This window comes from Hemicordylus capensis, chromosome 6 (assembly GCF_027244095.1).
Source record: "Hemicordylus capensis ecotype Gifberg chromosome 6, rHemCap1.1.pri, whole genome shotgun sequence".
NCBI lineage: Eukaryota > Metazoa > Chordata > Lepidosauria > Squamata > Cordylidae > Hemicordylus > Hemicordylus capensis.
Genome location: NC_069662.1, coordinates 157,204,378 through 157,222,492, shown reverse-complemented (window position 1 = coordinate 157,222,492; position 18,115 = coordinate 157,204,378). Strand labels below are relative to the sequence as shown.

The 18,115-nt window shown below is 45.5% G+C and overlaps 1 protein-coding gene across 7 annotated transcripts in view; it reads left to right on the top strand.

Annotated features, from left to right (window-relative positions):
* DPP6 (dipeptidyl peptidase like 6) overlaps positions 1-18,115 on the top strand; it is a 735,952-nt gene that overhangs the window by 705,562 nt on the left and 12,275 nt on the right. For all 7 annotated transcript variants that reach the window (XM_053261856.1, XM_053261858.1, XM_053261855.1 and 4 more), the window contains exons 18-19: positions 8,249-8,347; positions 12,691-12,760. In XM_053261856.1, the coding sequence (XP_053117831.1) occupies positions 8,249-8,347; positions 12,691-12,760 (169 nt within the window). The remainder of the gene's footprint in view (positions 1-8,248; positions 8,348-12,690; positions 12,761-18,115) is intronic.

Sequence of the window (18,115 nt, the reverse complement as noted above, 5' to 3'; positions counted from 1 at the left end):
GTGAGAATAAATTCAGATTTGAATCTGGTGGATTTGGGGATTGGAGCTCAAAACAAATCTGTCCAGACACTCCTGGCCAAATTCGAGCTGGAATTGAATCGCGCCAGATTTGATTCAAATCCATTGAGATTCAGGTTCCTCCTATTAATTGCCCCAGATTCTCAGCTTTTTTTTTTTTTTAAGCTAAGCTCTAGCCCTTTTAGAAGTGATGGAGAAAAATGTGCAGTCACTGTTTTTCAAGTGTTTGGATTCTTTGGTGTATAATAACTTTCCCTCAATGAATCCCTATGAGGATTCATTACACACCTTCATTTCTTCTATTCATTTTGACTGTCTTTGGACAGTGCCAACTGTCAACTGCCATGTGCCAACTCACCCCCCACACCCGTAAGGCATTAGGATACCACTCAGTTTATGTTCTAGGAATCTCTTCAAGTGTTTAGACTCTTTGGTGTCTAATAACCTTTCCACATAATGAATCCCTATGAGGATTCATTACACACCAAAGAGTCTAAACACCTCAAAAATTCCTAAAATATAAACTGAGAACCCCAGTGGCTTGCGGGTTGGGGGATAGTTGGCACATGGGATGCCACTAATTCCCCACCCCCACCCTCAAAGCAGTGGAGTCAAAATGAACAGAAGAAATGAAGGTGTGTAATGAAGACATCAAAGAATCTAAACTCTTCAAAAAAATCCTAAAAAATAGACTGAGTACCCCAATGTGTGCGTATGGGGGGGGGGGTTTCCGACACATGGCAGTTGACAATATTCCTAAAAAATAAACTGAGTTCCCCACTGCCTTGCAGGTAGTGGTGGTGTTGTGTGTGGGGGGGGGGTGTACTTGGCACTTGGCATTGTACAATGGTAGTCAAAATTAACAAAAGAAATGAAGTTGTGCAATGAATCCTCATAGGGAATCATTATGAGGAAAGCTTATTATACATCAGAGAATCCAAACACTTGAAAAATAGTGACAGCACATTTGCTCCATAACTCCACTTCTACAAGGGCTTGAGCGTAGCTATTCAAAAAAATATATTAAAGCTTGGGATCCATGTTAGGGTTATGAATAGGGCAACTTTGAATCCCCATTATTTCCTATGGTGGAAATATACAAAATCAATAAAAGCTAAAAAAAAAATAAAATCATTAAAAATCAATCGTGCCCCACTGCCTTCAAATTTGGGTGGCAAGTGGTACCCATCGGGACCTACCCACCACCTGAATTTGATGCCACCTTCAGAAGGGGGTCAAATCGATTCAAATAGAACCCAACTCGAATCAAGTGATCAGATTCAAGTTTGCAGATTAGAGTTCCAATTGAATCTGGCTGATTTGATTCAACCTCAAATCAAATCACAAAAAAATCTATTCATGCACATCCGTAATCTGTAACACCTAATGTGGAGAGTAGACATAATACCATTAAATACTTAGGCAACATGGGAATTGAAAACAGAGAAGATGTAGCAGCTGTTTTCACCCGTAATCAGATTATCTTCCTGCTGAAGCTGACATTTCTCTGCAGACACAATATTTGCCATTTACGATGGCTTCTTCTGCTTCTTCTGATTGGTTGCCATATAGAGCAAGGATGCACCAGTGTAGCAAGAGGGCAACCTGACAGAACTTCCCAACTAACTGTATAAATGCAGGAGGGAAGGGGCTGCTTTTGATGCCCTTCCCCAGGAAGCCCTCTGGGCCACCTACATAGGAACATAGGAAGCTGCCGTATTCTGAGTCAGACCATTGGTCTATCTAGCTCAGTATTATCTTCACAGACTGGCAGTGGCTTCTCCAGGGTTGCAGGCAGGAATCTCTCTCAGCCCTATCTTGGAGATGCTGCCAGGGAGGGAACTTGGAACCTTCTGCTCTTCCCAGAGCGGCTCCATCCCCTAAGGGGAATATCTTACAGTGCTTACACATCGAGTCTCCCATTCAAATGCAACCAGGGTGGACCCTGCTTAGCTAAGGGTACAAGTCATGCTTGCTACCACAAGACCAGCTCTCCTCTCCTAAAAATAGATATCCAAGGGCTGCACAACTCCCAGGGACATATTTTTGAGCAGCACAAAGGAATTCCTGGGAATGGAGAGGGGTCAAACATTGCCACTTCCCTGCTGGACTAGTGCAATTATTTGGGAAGTGCTGTTAGACTGCACTCTTGCCTTGTATGTCAGCCCTTGTTGCTGCTGTAGTTTGTTGTTGCTAAGTACAAATGCCGGTGCCATTGGATCTCATAAATACTTTCATGGAAACTGAGCACAACTTTAGGGACAAATGCATTCAGGCAAGACTAGAAACTGGGCAAGTGAAGCTGGATGTAAGGTGAGGAAGGCCACGGCTGAGAAAAAGCACATAACATGCAAATTGATACAGGCAAGTACAAAGCTTTGCCAAATTGCTTCATTTTGCATTGGATTATCTGGCACCTAATTTCTCCTTCATTATGCAGTTCTCTCTTGCTATCTTGGATAAAGGCAGCTATTGTGAGAGCCTCTTGTTAGTGAAGTTCTATTTATTTCATAATATGAGGCCCCATTAAGGGAGTATTCTGCAGTAATCAGATAACTGTAAATCCCACCAAATATTACAGTGTGCTTACATTTAATTAAGAACTGGCTATTTGTACTATGCAGACAAGAGTTCCCAGAGGTCCTAAGGCAAGGGGAAAAAACTGAGAAGTCTCTCCGAGATATGTCAGTCTCCTCTTGTTCCTTGCACTCGGCTCCTGCCTTTCTCCAGATGCAATTATTTGAGCAAACAGAATGGCTTTTCCCCAGTCCCTGCGTGGCCAGCCTCTTTCTGCTGATAAAGCTAATTGTGCAAGCTATAATTAAATGAGGATCCTAACATTTAACCAAACTTAATAGTCTGTTGCTTTGGAGCTTTCGCAGGGGTTATGATTTCAATAAAGATGAGATGAGGCTTTTCAGGAACAAGTTTGAATACTCATTGAACCATTAAACCCACCTGCTGAAATATTGGGGCGGGGGGGAGGGACTCATTAATTGGAATTGACAGGACTTTGTGATGCAGCTTCTCCTTTTTAATTCATTGGAGACAATCATGTAAGCCCCGGACATGGTGAACTGTTGCAGAAAATATAAACTTGGGTGGAGGAGGAAGAAACAATATTCTCTTATTTCTGAGAGTCATCTAGACACAGACGTAGTCAAGAAAACAATGGCTAGTAGAGGAGTAGTAGTAGTAGTAGTAGTAGTAGTAGTAGTAGTAAACCACTTTCCAGCAAGTTCTCAAAGTGATTTACAGGCATAAAGAATGAGAAAATTGTTCCCTGTCTTGAAAGGACGTACAGTCTAAAAAGAAAACATAAAAGAGACATCAGCTGACATACTGCACAGTGGTGTGTGTGTGTGTGTGTGTGTGTGTGTGTGTGTGTGTGTGTGTGTACACAACTTGCACACCGTTGTACAAGAGAGCTGTTGTGCAAATGCCAAAATTGTGCAAACACGGTTGCATGATGGTACAGCCATTATGTCCAAAGGCCATACCATCACACGACTGTGTTTGTGCCACTTGGGCATTGGCACAAATGGGTGTGCATTACGCCAAAAGGCACACAGGGTGCTGCATCAGCCATAGTCACCAAAAAGACGTAATGCTGGGACAATTACTCTCCATTACTTTCTTATCCCATTCGGTATAAGAAACACACCACTTACCTCTTTACCCATTTGGCAGTAAGGATGTGCATGGACCCGTGCGGGGGTGGCTCGAAGGGGTGGGAGGGGGTAGGACTTTAAGGGTGGGGGAGGGTGCACTTACCCCTCCCCCCACTCTTCCCCTGCCAGCACCTGCACGCCCAGTACTTCCGGCCACTTCCGGCCGAAGAAGAAGGGGCAGCAGGGAGGGACGCTGCCACCCCGGGGGATTTTACAAAACTCCAGCACCGACAGGGGAAGAGCGGGGGGAGGGGTAAGTGCACCCTCCCCCACCCTTAAAGATCTACCCCTCCCCCGCTGAACATTCTAACTGGCCAGTGTTAGAACCTGTTCAGAGGCCCGTAAAAGGGCCTTCACGCAGGTACGTGCACATCCCTAGTTAGCAGGGGATAGCCAGACTAGCACTGTGTGGGTGTGGCAGTGCTGACTTCCCGGTTATCTCATGTTATCCCGGATAACTTCCTGGTTATCTCATGACCCCCAGGGACATATTTTTGGGATGCACCGTGGGCTTCAGAGGGAAGGGGAGATCAGCAAAAACCCAACATCCCCCTGTTCACACAACAGCACAGTGGTGGTGGCATTGCTAGTGTGCATTGGTGCAACTGCACCAATTTTTCTGCATAACCTCCCCCGCCACCCGATTTTTTAGGTTATTTTAATGAAAGGCAGTATATAAATCTAACAATAAATAAAATCCCAAGTCTGTTACTTCAGTGGCAGTAATCTCTTTCTTGGAGCATCAGTAATTGACCACACGCTCACAATTGAACAGAGCTGCTAACCAAGGAGCAAAGATATTCTTAACTTCTGCCCTGATTCTTCCTTGAATACCCCTTAATGTAGTGTTTGCACCATGTAGGTTTCCAGTGCCAGGCAATAGACCCAAAGGAATCTGAGCCCTATTTACAGAGACACACTGAACAAGAACATAGGAAGTTGCCTTATACTGAGTCAGACAGAGGCGTAACTAGGGAAAATCGCGCCTAGGGCAAGCACTGAAATTGTGCCCCTGTCCAAACAGGAATGATGGGACTTGTAGTCAACAATATCTGGAAATCCCTGTTAAAAGGAACACTGTACCATCTAGACATGGTTGTTGATCAAAACCTGAAAACATGAGCCATCTCTGTAAAAGACTTAGAACAACAGTCAGGAGTTATGCGAGGATTCCAAGTGTCATTTTCTCTGTCTCATCTCATTCTTTAAAAAACATGACTTTGTCCTAGAGGATCACCTGCCCAAATAGCCACTAGCAAAATAAGGGAAGAAGAAGGTGGCGGTGGTGTGTGCATGTGTGTGTGTGTGTGTGTGTGTGTGTGTATAAACCAGTGAATGATTCCTGCCAGCCTTTGTCTTATGATGACTGTTGGCTCATGATGGGGTATATGTGCATTCACCACACCAGTGCTTACTTTGACACCAAGAGGGAGGAGGATACATTAGTTTACCACACTAGACAGAGGCATTTGCAACAGGAGCAGACAGCCAAGTTCTGCCAGGGCCAAAACCAGCCCCTGCCAGACTAAGAAATCATTGTAATTTGCCCCTTCCTGTCACAAGCAGTGTGCTCTTCTTTTATTATTGACTCTAACTCTCAAATATCCCAGTCATGGATGGAAAATTCAGGGTCAATTTACAAGAGACACATTTTCTATATGGAAGTTTCTTCTGTGCAGGTGTTGTTCAGAAACCCATGTGTAGTGACCGCCAGGGGCATAGCAAGGTTGGAATGGGCCAAGATGAGATTTTAAAATGGGCCCCCAGCCCCTTAAAGTCCAGGGCCTCCACACACCCCAGGCCCCCAAGGATTTAAGTCTGATATTCCAAAATAAGTATGCTGCCTGGAAATACATTTCACTGAATACACACATGCACACTTCACAGTATATAGTGATATACATTGAGTACTATATATTTGTGCTACTTTTAATGCCTTGAGTACACTAGCAACACTAATTATTAAAATGCAGATTAGCAAAGGAGACTTACAACCATGCAGGGTGAACCTATGTTTGTTTTCTCAGAATTCTGAACAAATTCAGTCAAGTTTGATTGCAGGAGGTTTTTCACAGGAGGCTTTTAAAGCCCTTTAACACACCTCTCCTCTGGAATGGAGGTGCTGCATTCACATGTTGGCCAGATTTACCCTGAAGTCCCTGCAAGTTATTGGGGAGCAGTTCACACACAAGAAAAATAAAATAAAATAAAATAAAATAAAATAAAAGCACAACACATGCTTCACAGTTCTCACTCAGACCTTCTGGGTTGCAAAACAACTTGAACATAAGTGCATTTATGAATGAATGAATGAATGAAAATAAATAAAATATACTTGTTTCAGAAGTTTTTGTAATTTTCTGCCCTGAAACAAGCCACTTATAGGCCTTTTTATATAGTTTTTGTTTTTAAAGCCAGCACATTTTTCAGTCTGTTTTAAATTAAATATTCAGAGACTTCTCAGTCTCGCCCCACCCACCATATCAAAGCCCTATGGCAAGCAGATTCCTATAAGGGGGGGACTACAAAAAGGAATTCACAGCCTACCTGGCAAAAGCTGTGCTGGATGGTCTGGGCAGGGGGTCTGCTGCTGCTGCAGAGAACTCTGCCTGCTTCCTCCTTCCTGGCTTGCTTGGCCTGCCGAGTACAGGCTTCAGGGAGGCCTACTCGGAGGCCTCTCTGGAAGCCCCGCCCACCCGCCGATCAGCTGAGAGGCGGGGAGAGAAGAGCTCTGCAGTTTGCAGGCCTTGCCGATCCTAGGCCTCTCCGATCAGCCAGAGCTGGAGGCAAGTGGCTGAGGGGCCCAGGGGCTGGGCAGGTGGGCAATGGGGTGGAGGTGGCAGGAAATGGCATGGTGCCCCCACCTCAGTGGTGCCTCAGTGGTGCCTAGGGCACGTGCCCTGCCTGCCCCCCCCCCCAGTTCCGTCTATGGAGTCAGACCTTTGGTCTATCCAGCGGGCCTCCCCTGTGGTGGTGGCAGTGATAACTGGTGGGTCTGTCCGGGCCTGACCAAGCACCAGCAAGACACTCCCGCATTCCAGTGCAGTGCGAGTCCTGAGCGTTGCAAGCCCACACAGAGTCATGATACAGAGATTGCAACAATCAAGTGACAACAAACATCTATACTGGTTGCCAATAGGTTTCCGGACAAAATACAAGGTGCTGTTTATAACCTATAAAGCCCTAAACAGCTTGGGCCCTGGGTATTTAAGAGAACATCTTCTTCGTTATGAACCCCACAGCCCATTGAGATCATCAGGAGAGGTCCATCTGCTGTTGCCACCAGCTCGTTTGGTGGCTACTCAGGGACAGGCCTTCTCCGCTGCTGCCCCAGAGCTTTGGAACATATTTCCTGCTGAAATAAGAGCCTCCCTATCTCTGACAACTTTTTAGAAGTCTTTAAAGATGCACCTATTCACCCAGGCTTGTAATTAAATATTGTTTTAGCAGTTTTAACATCATTTTAAAATGGTGTTTTAAAATTTAAATGTTTTAATGTCTTAACTTTTACTATGTCATTTATTTTGTTTTAACTACTGTTTTTAAGATTTCTGTTGTCATTTATTTTAACTAACTTTTTAACTTGTTGTTTGCTTGTTGTAAACCTCCCAGAGATGTGAGTTTGGGGCGGTATAGAAGTGTGAAAAATAAATAAAACAAGAGAGAATTGATATTTACGCCAAGAACGCATTTCAGAAACAATGAAACATAATCATCACTGAGCTCAGAATGCAACCTGCAGGTAGAATTGCCTATCTAGGAAACACATATCTATTACAGATAAAGGCTATTCACGACACGAGCCACCTGGGGTAACCCAGATGGCTCGTGTCGTCTGGAGTGCTGGGAGCCCTCCGCCCCCAGCTGCTCCAGAACATGGTAGCCCTGGTTTTTTACCCAGGGTTTTAAATTTTACAATGGTACACTCACCCCTGGCTAAATAGGCTTCCTCCTACCGCCATTTCTGGCAGTGGACCAGGACGGGGGAGGAGTGTTCGCACCGAGCATGGCAGCTGCTCTGAGAATACAGCCACCATGTTCATGGTACAGCGCCCTCTGGGGTGTGGGAGGAGGAAGTCCTTCTGCTCCCAGTTTTTGCCTTCACTGCGCTGCTGCTGATGTAGGCACATGGTGTGGTGAAGGCAAAGAAGATGACGCTCATCTGCTGGGGAAGGTAGGCGACCTCTTGCCTTCCCCACAGACCTCCCCAGCAGCGGTATGAGTTCATATGAATGACCTCACAGTGTAGCTGAAAAGTGAGGTACCATTTTTTTCATGAAAGCAGATAAAAAGCTGTGCACTTGGATGCACAACCTCAAGAATGTTGAATTGTGCTAAGAAATTGTTCCATTGAGGAAGCCCTCTGACAATGTATACCTACTCTGTTGGCTTTCTCATGACCATGATATTCCAGCATGTAGTTAACTATCAGGGCTTATTTGTTGTTGGTTTTCCCCAGTTTTTCACAATACAACATTGTGGGGCTGATAAGTGAATAATAAACTAATTCCTTGTAAAAACAGGTTGGATTTGTTTTTCTTTTGTCTCTGCTCTTTTAGAACTCTTTGAGCTGGAGGTAAATGAAAAAGTGCAGAAGACAGTAGCTGAAAGACAAATGCCCAAAGCGGAATACTCAGAAATCAAGATCCATGACTACAGTAAGTTACTTTTATTTAGTTACTCTAGATATTTAGACCCCACTTCTGAATTTTAACACAATATTCTGAAGATGACTTTCACACAAAACAGCTATCAATGCAATTCTAAAATACAAAAAACAAATACAAATGGATATCAAGAAGCTCAGTATATTTTAATATTTATTCATCTCAAATGTGTGCCCTACTTCACCTTGCAAAAATTACTTAAAGTTGCTTACAGCAAAACAAAACATGAAATTCAGATCAAAACATTTACTGTACCATGGGTGACCAACACATTAACCAGGAATGCAATTTAGATGATTAAGAATGGATGATAAATAAATAATAACACCATTAGAAATAGCAGATGAGATTAGCTGCCTACCCACCATTTCTGTGATGGAATCCTGTTGTCATGTCTGGATTGGAAGGAGGAAATTATCCAAACCTTTCCTGATGCTTATGCTCTCTCGCTCACATTTTATGCCCCACCAATCTGGGAGACACGGACAAACAAAAGTCAGTCTGCAATTCCCGAGGGTGGGATGGTAAGTGTGATCCACAGCCCTGTGGTTTCATGGTTTTCCAGTTCGCATCTGTGATAGAGGTCAGGCGTGTGGCTTCCATTGAGCATGGGGGAATGAGCATCCTCCAGCTGCTGCAGCCCTGCAGCAGCATTTCCATGGGCTGCTAGAACCTCTCCCCCCACACACACCTTTGGGCCCCCACGCTTGCCCCCTCCATGCTCTCCATGGGCAGGTGCACTTAGCACTGGCCTTTTGCTTGTTGCACTCAGTGCTTTGCTCCTACACCACTGGGGTCAGGGCAAATGCATTCTTTCTCTGCTCAAAGAGAGGCAGAGAAAGAACACATTCGCTCTGACCCCAACAGCATGGGAGTGAAGCACTGAATGAAACAGACAGACGGGCAGTGTGCCCATCTTGCACTTGGCCATGCCCCCATGCACATGACATCATATGCAGTGGTGTGGCTAGTGCGTGCACACATCAGCCCAGGGCCTTGTCCCACAAGCCAAGGACCTCGTCTCACAGCCACTGGTATGCTCCCTACGCCCCTGATAGAAGATATTTCTTGTGTACCTGAGATAAGCCTCCTCTCATATGCCAGGGAGAGGTTTTGCTCTATGTTTCCTTTCCCCCAAAGTGAGATTAGTTGGGACATGGACTAGAGCCTTTTCTAGCACCTCCCTTTTGGAACTCTGTCTAGAGAGCTCCATGACGCCACTTTCTTTCTGCTGCTGAGTGAGTGCTACAATCATAAGGACATATGAAGAATCCACCAGGCTCAGGCAAAACGTCTGATAGGAACACAGGAAACTGCCTTATCCTACATTTGACTGTTGCCCCATCTAGCTCAGTATTGTCTACGCTGACTGGCAGTGGCTCTCCAAGGTTTCAGGCAGAAGCCTTTCCCAGCCCTACCTGTACCTAGAGATGCCAAGGGTGAACCCAGGACCTTCTGCAGGCAAGCAGATGCTCTTCCACTGAGCTACGGCCCCATCCCCTAAAGGGAATATCTTACAGTGCTAACATGTAGTCCCCCATCCGAATGCAAACCAAAGCAGACCCAGCTTAGAAAAGGGGACAATTCATCCTCTCTACCAAAAGACCCAGCACTATTCCCAGCATCCCGTTTCCAAGAGATGCCTCCAAGAAGCCCACAGCAAGTCATGCAGATCATAGTCCTCTCCATCTGCTCTCTTTCCCACTTAGCAACTAGTACTCTTAGAACTTAGAACTAAGTTCTATGGCCTCTAAACATGATGTTGGGATGTGCAGAACTGGTTCAAATTGAACTGGGTTTGATTCAAAACCAGCCCAGTTCAGCCAATATGAACTCGAACTGGACCAGCCCCCCAGAGAGTGGGGCTGGTCTTAGTCCAAGGTGTGCCCAGTGTGGATAGAACCAGTTTGGCCCGAGTTGACCAGTTCAGCATGCTTGCAAAGGGGGAACCCTATGGGGTTGAAAAGGGTGGGCAGGGGTCACCTTACGCACCATGGCAGCTCCTCGGCAGCAGCTGGGCCCCCACCAGTGCTCCCCACATCAGTGCCAGCCAAACCAGGCCCTCGTCTGCCCGCACTGATGGGGAGGAGTGCCAGCGATGCCTAGGGGAGCTGCTGCCAGCCCACCAGGTGACCTCCCGCCCATCCTTTTCAATTCCATGGGGTTCCCCCTTTGCTTGAAAAAAGGGAATCCTTACTCCATCCCCCTTTGCAAACATGCCAAACTGGGCCGAACCAGTTCAGCCCAGTTCTAGTGCACAGCCCAAACTGCCGGCTGGTTCTAACAAACCAGCTCACGGACCAAAAGCTCGGTTTGAATTCAGCTCAAATTCGAGCCGAACCGGCCGGAGTGGTTCTGTGCACACCCCTAACATGAGGGCTCCATGTAGCCATTGTGAACAGACTTCTCTTCCGTGAATTTGTCTGATCCCTCGTTTAAAGCCATCTAAAGCCACATCCCATGGCAACAAATTCCATAAATTAATTATGCATCTTGTGTATCAACAGGAGCTTTCTCTGGCTATCAAGTTAATCTTACTGCTGCCTATTCTTGTAAGGTTTTACAGGATTTCTTTTAAATTTTATGCTGTCAGGCACTTTAGGAACTTATTTTACAGCAAAATAAACTAAGTGTATAAAAGAAAGAACAATGTGTGCATGGGGTTCCTTGTCGTGTGTGTAATATTCTGCTGTCCAAAAAAAATGTTTGTGCAGAGCTCCTGGGTCACAGGCAAAGGGTCTAGGTGTTGTATCTTTACATCAGAAGCTTGTAATTTATTAATTATTGCTTCTTCTGGTTTATGTGTGTTGCCCTAGGTAGGATACAGAGGGATATCCCATAATCAGATCATGTAAGCACATGTTTTAGAAACAGTGTATCTTGTATGTTCCACAGAAAAATCTTTTCATTATCTAGAGCAGACGTAGGCTCTCCATCTGTTGCTGAACTACAACTCCCATCATCCCCAGCTGCAATAAATTGCAGACTAGTGGGGGATCACAGGAGTTCAGCAACAGATGGAGAGCCAAGGTTGCCTACCCATGATCTACAGTGAGGCTTTGCATTTGCCTATTTCATTTGCACATTGTTACTATTTGCAGAAAATTTATGGAAACACATGAACCATTTCAAGACAGGTTGGCCCAAGCTACAGAAGCTATTTCCTCCTCACCTGTATTTGGGGAGGTTATAAATAACCATTCCTACAAAGTGTTGGTGAATTTATGTTCTGTTCACTGCGCCAGCACATTGCATGGGTACCTGGAAATTGACAGCCGTAAACATGTGCAGACAGTAATTGCATTACTGTCTCCCTGTGGCTGCTCTGTATCCCAGGCCAGCTTTAAATGCTTCATAGTATCTGTGCCTGCATATCCCATTTTTTACATACATTTAAACCCAAGTGGCGGCCATGTTGGCTGTCCCGTGGCTAATGATACAAATCAGCCATCCATTAGCAGGTCTGATGGAATAATTAATTAGGCCAGAGTGTTAGAGGGAGATTGCAAGATGAGCCTAGTATTGGTTAACCTCTGCCTATGCACTGCACTGGAAATGCTGCTAATTCCAGATTTAAGGGCTAGACTTTTGGTGGTTGACTTTTTCAAAAATGAACCCAGGAAGCGTCTCCCGCAGCAACATCTTTATGCATGTGCCCATATGGACCTGAGACAAAAACGAAACTCAGTTGCACGGTGTCCTGGGGCACATTCCGTCGACCAGTGAGCCCGTGCACAGTGCTCACAAATGCTTTTCTTAATGTAATCCATCCAATTAAGTCTTTGCTAGTTTATTTTATTCTACTGGTGCAACTGAAGTTGCAATCAAACCCCTAGAGTTTGAAATGAACAGGGAAAAGCTGTTGTCTGAAAACCCCTACGGTAAGGAAGGGAAAGCAGACCTCCTTGGCCTCACCGTGGGGTCTTTTCATTTCCCAGGCTTTGCCTCCCTCCCCTGATGCTTCCAAAATATTGGCTCGTGCTGCTTATCCACCTGCCTAAAGGGGGAAATAATACAGATCACTGCCCGCTAATTGCAGGCTTGGGGCATGACCAACGGCCTCCAAGTAGCCGAGCTTTAGATCTCTTGTCACCTTTGATATTACAGTGCAAGTTTTCTCTTTGAAAGCATATATTGTGCTAGGTTGTTATTTGCCAGGCTATTTTTTATCAAATGTCATTTTATTCCCAGTGAGAAGTGCCCACATTGTTATATTTATTTTATTTTATTTTATTTTTTATATATATTTTTTAAAAGAAACCATACAGTATAATGACAACCTCCTGTACTTAAGGCTTTTTTCTTTTCTATCTCCTGTTGTGGTCTTTATCTAGAATTGCCAATGCAAATTTTAAAGCCAGCGGTCTTCTCGGATAACATGCACTATCCATTGCTTCTGGTTGTGTGAGTAATGTTATCAGTTGTCTACTTTTCTGAGTATATCCAAACATCTAATCAGGTTTGCAGTGTGCTCATCATTTAAAGCATCATCCAGTACACATACGATTGCCCACTTTTGATTTTGAATATATAGGCTCTCTGGGTAGAGCAAGGGGTGCAGCCAGGCCAGAACCAGCTGAGAAGTTGGGGCAGAATCGCAGCAGAGTCTGGAGTTTTCTGGCTTTATGAATTTCAAGTCTCTCTTCTCCAAAAAAACAAACCAGAGGAGTCTTCATTTCTTTTGTATGCAATCATGTCAGAGCTGGCCCAAGACATCTTGGACCCTTTGGCAAAAATAAAAAATAAAAAAATCCAAAGATCTCTTCTCTCCCTCTCCCTCTCTCTCTCTCTCACACACTCACACACATACAATTTGGCTCTCTTCCTAAAATGTCCTCATTGCTGGCCAAAATTTAGGACACGTACAACTGAATAGGACAAAAAATTATATATCACTTTTCAACAAAAGTTCCAAAACAGGTTAAAAAGATATAATTCGTTAAATAAATAAAATGGCTCCCTATCCCCAAAGGGCTCACAATCTTAAAAAGAAATGTAGGATGGACACCAGCAACAGCCACTGGAGGGATGCTGTGCTGGGGATGGGTAGGGCCAGTTGCTCTCCCCCTGCTCAATAAAGAGAGTCACCACTTCCAAAAGATGCCTCTTGTGTTCAGTTAGCAGGGGAGAGGTTATCCTGAGCAAGTCCCACTGCTCTTACTCCTGTTCATTTTGGTGTGGCTTGTGCACACAGGAAGCTGCCTTCAACCAAGTCGGGCCATTAGTCCAACTAATTTTATTTATTTAACTTTTTTTTTTAATTTGGCCTGACTTGCCAGCCACTGACTGAAGAGCCCCTGCCAGTCAGTATTGTTTCAGTATTGTTGTCTACACTGACTGGCAGGGGCTCACCAAGAATTCCAGCAGGGGTCTTTCCGAGCCCTACCAGGAGATGCTGCCAGGGAATGAACCCGGCACCTTCTGCATCCAGATGCTCTTCCACTGAGCTATGGCCCCATTCCTGGAGGGGATTATCTTGCAGTGCTCACACATAGTCTCCCATCCAAATGTAAACCAAGGTAGGCCTTGCTTGGCAAAGGGGACAATTCATGCTCATTACCATAAGACCCACTCTCCTCAAATGGAGTCAGCATTGATTACCAGGGGTTCAGAGAAGGGTCTTCCCCAGTCCTATGTGGAGATGCCAGGGATTGAACTTGGGGCGTCCTTTATACTCTGCCGCTGAGATGTGACCCTTCTCTAACAGCCCCTCCCCAGAAGGTTTTCTGGTAAAGCCAATCTCTCTGCCTCCTCTTCTACCATCCCTAACGGCATTAGAAGTCTATTGCATGAGTCAACTGACTCGCCGTGCCTTCTAGAAGGGCCACTTTTCCTAGCCACCCTTGTTCGTGCCTTTAAAAAGGAATGTGCGAATTAAAAACGAAAGCAACGGCCACAGTGTAGCACTGTCCACACAGAATCAGCTTGAGTTGTTCCCTGGACAGTCTCCCCTTCTCCATCCTAGTCTGTGACCTTGTGCCTTTGCAGAGGGGACAGGATTTTTTTTAAAAAAACAAAAACAGTCAAACAATGATTTTCTCCTCACCTAGCCAAGGAGGAGTGACATTGCAGGCATGCTCCAGAATGTCACCCTGAAGCTCGCTGGAAGGCAGGACAAAAGCTCTGCCACGAAGCCTGCTGTTTCATCACGTCGAGATTATCTCGGGGGGGATGTGCTTCATTATACAAGTGCTTGAGGAAGATTGGTACTCATCAAGCTAACAACACTTGATTAGACGGCCTCCAAACGAGGGTGCTCTGTGAGGCTTGTGCGTTGAATAAATGCAAAGCAGCACAGGCACATGTGCAGCAAACAAAAAAAAAAGGAAAGAATTTACTTTTCTCTCTGGGAGCCTCCAGGAGAACAAGCAGCATCAGGGTCTTGGATGTGTTGTGTGTGTGTGTGTGTGTGTGTGTGCGCGCGCGCATGCACGCACGCACGCACGTGCACTGGCGTGCACAGGCGCATCAGGGACTTCTGGCCATATCCAGGCAATGGGGCAGCAGGGAGGTACACAGCTGCCCCAATCAGCTTTCTTAACAAAGGATGCTGGTGGGGCAAAAGCGGCAAGAGGAGTAAGTGCACCCTCCCCCGCTCTTAAAGTGGCACCCCCTCTGCCTTCGAACCACCCCACCACGTTTCCGTGCACATTCCTAAAGACCACCTCTCCTCCCTATTAGGAAGACTTAAAAAAAAACCCTATTGGGCAGACTAAAGAAAAGTAAAATGCAATTAAACAAGGACAAGAGCAATTAGTGCAGCAACATATAGAAACCTTCCCCATCACATCACAACAACAGTCAAAACAAAACAAAACAAATCTGCTTCTTCCAAAAGCCTCCCAAAAGAGCCACACCTTAAGAAGGTAACAAAATACATATAATGATGGTGCCAGGTGAGCTTCCCTAAGGAGGGTGGCCCAAAAAAATTGGTGCCACCACTGAAAAGGCCCTGTGTCTCATACTCGCCCACTGTACTTCCGTCGGTGGGGAGACACAGAGCAGGACCTCCGGTGTTGATCAGCATTCGTGGGATGTCCCAGGGAGGGCCTCTTCCCATGTAATGCTCGCCCACAGTAACAACCCGTGCAGACAAGCTGGCGAGCCAGAAAATGATTGCTTGGGTACCAACAGCCACTCTCTTGCTCCCTTCCCTGGCTGTAATTGAGCTGTGTGGGTTGATCATGCGTCCAGCAGAGGAGGGAAATCCCCAACCGGATGGATGATGAGGGCTGGGTATTTCCCTCCGATACTGGATGAAATACTAGCCCACACATCTCAGTGACAGCTGGGGCAGGGCCAAAAGGAAGTGCCATTACCCAAGCAGCTGGGGATCATTTCCCGCCCTCTAGCTTGTTAGCATGGGCCTCTTTTGTGCTCTGCCAACACATTTTTAGATTGTCTGATGGTTGCCTTTTCCGCTGGAGATTAAATTGATGTTACAGCAAGCAGGGCCTTTTCTGCTTTGGCACCATTCCTCTCAAAATATCCCCCCAGGTTGCCAGACAAGGACATCAACCTAGGCATTTTCAAGAACAGAGCCAAACTTATTCTACTTGGTTTATGGGGTCTTAGTTTTGCAGTTAATGAACTGGAGGGCACACCTCAGACTCTGGTTCATTTTGCAAGTTGCCTCTGTAGCCCTTTATTATTGCATTTTATTTTATGCTGATGGTATTTAATGTATTGTTTTAATTGGTGGTGGTGGGTCTTGTTTTGTTATCTCCCTTAGTGGCTTTTTTCAAGGTGAAAGAATGAATGAAATCATGTCTGACATTCATACTGCCTTATTCTCTGCCACAAGATGTGGTGACAGCCAACAATCTGGATGGCTTTAAGAGGGGCTTGGATAACTTCATGGAGGAGAGGTCTATCATTGGCTGCTAGTTGGAGGGCTATAGGCCACCTCCATCCTCAAAGGCAGGATGCCTCTGAGTACCAGTTGCAGGGGAGTAACAGCAGGAGAGAGGGCATGTCCTCAATTCCTGCTGTAGGCTTCCAGCAGCATCTGGTGGGCCACTGTGAGAAACAGGATGCTGGACTAGATGGGCCTTGGGCCTGATCCAGCAGGGCTGTTCTTATAAGAGTCCCATTGTCTTTCAAAATCCGATGTAGATATGATCAGCTACCTTTCTTTTATTCTGGCTTGAGGCTACGATTGCCCTAAAGATATTAAAATCTGACAATCTGACTTGACAGGGAAACAAACCGAGATCTATCACTTAACAGGGATGTTAACATGCTTCTTTTTAAAAATTTAATTTAGTATATTTGAACACTGCCCCAAATTTAGTTTTTATATTTGTACACGGCCCCAAACCTCCATCTCTGGGTGGTTTGCACTGACATAAAACTAATCAAAACATAAATTAGAGCCTTAAAACAATTAAAAACCCCAAGTCCAGTTACAAAGCTTGGGTGAATAAATGTATCTGTAGAGACTTAGAAACTTTTAGAAATTGTCAGAGATGGGGAGGCTCTTATTTCAGCAGGGAGTGCATTCCAGAGTCTCAGGGCGGCAACAGAGAAGGCCTGTTCCTGTGTAGCCACCAGACGAGCTGGTGGCAACTGCAGATGGACCTCTCCTGATGATCTCAGTGGGCGGTGGGGCTCATGGCAAAGAAGACATTTTCTTTGGCTGCAGCCCTGAGGGGGAAAAGAGAAGCTCTGTCATACAGGGGCTGTTCTCTATCCCTAAGAGAGAGCAGGGCAGCAGGGAGCCCATGTGAGCCCAGACTTCCTGCAACTCTGCTTCTCACCTCTGAAGCAGGCGCTCACGCATCTCAGCAATAGAGACAAGCCCAGTCTGGGCAGTTGGCATGGCTGGGCAGACTAGCAGAGGACCCACCACAATCAAGAGATGCTGAGGAAAAAGAGTTCCACACTGCCATCACAGGGGACATTTCCTGGTGGGGAACAGTGTTCTCTCTAATCATTTTCATCTGTGTGCAGAATGAGTTTTGTTCTGGGTGGCAATATCAAGGCAGTGTGCGTGCACGTACATTAAGCAAGGGACCTTTCTGATTCAACATGAGTGGGATCTAAAATTGTCTGAGTTGACATCAAAAAACTTGTGAGGGCATGCACACATGCACGCCTTAGAGGGATCCCTGGTGGGGAGAAGTGTTCCCTGTAACAAGGATTTCCAGATGTTGTTGACTACAGCTCCCAGAATCCCCAACTGCAGTGGCCTTTGGCCGAGGATTCTGGGAATTGTTGTCAACAACATCTGGGAATCCCTGTTAGAAGGAACACTGGTTGGGAGACACTGAAAGAGAGGAGTACCTCTCGCTCACTCCTTTGCCTCCTCCAAAACCATCCTTTGTGCCTATTTGGTTGTGGCCCCTTGGCTCCAGAATGCCCTCCCAGCCAAACTTCACCATGTTCCCTTGCTCAGGATTTTTTGTTTAAGAAACACTTACACACCCATCACTTTACAGAGGCTTTTAGAATTTTTATTCCTGTCTGTTCTGGTGGGTTTTAAATTTGTAAATCTGGTTTTAATTGAGTCTAGGTTTTAACTGAATTTTATTTGTCTCATATTGTTTTATTTGTTTTGGTGTTGTGAGCTGCACTGAGCAGTATTGCACTGGAGGAATGGAATAGAAATATAATGAATGAATCAATGAATGAAATCCTTCTAGTTGGCGATGGAAGGGTGAGGAGGAGCAGAAGCAAAAGCAACAGGGGCCACCACAAAAGAAGCAAAAGACCCCACAGCTGCCGTGTGGAAGATGTCCCTGATGGACCTGGTCTGAG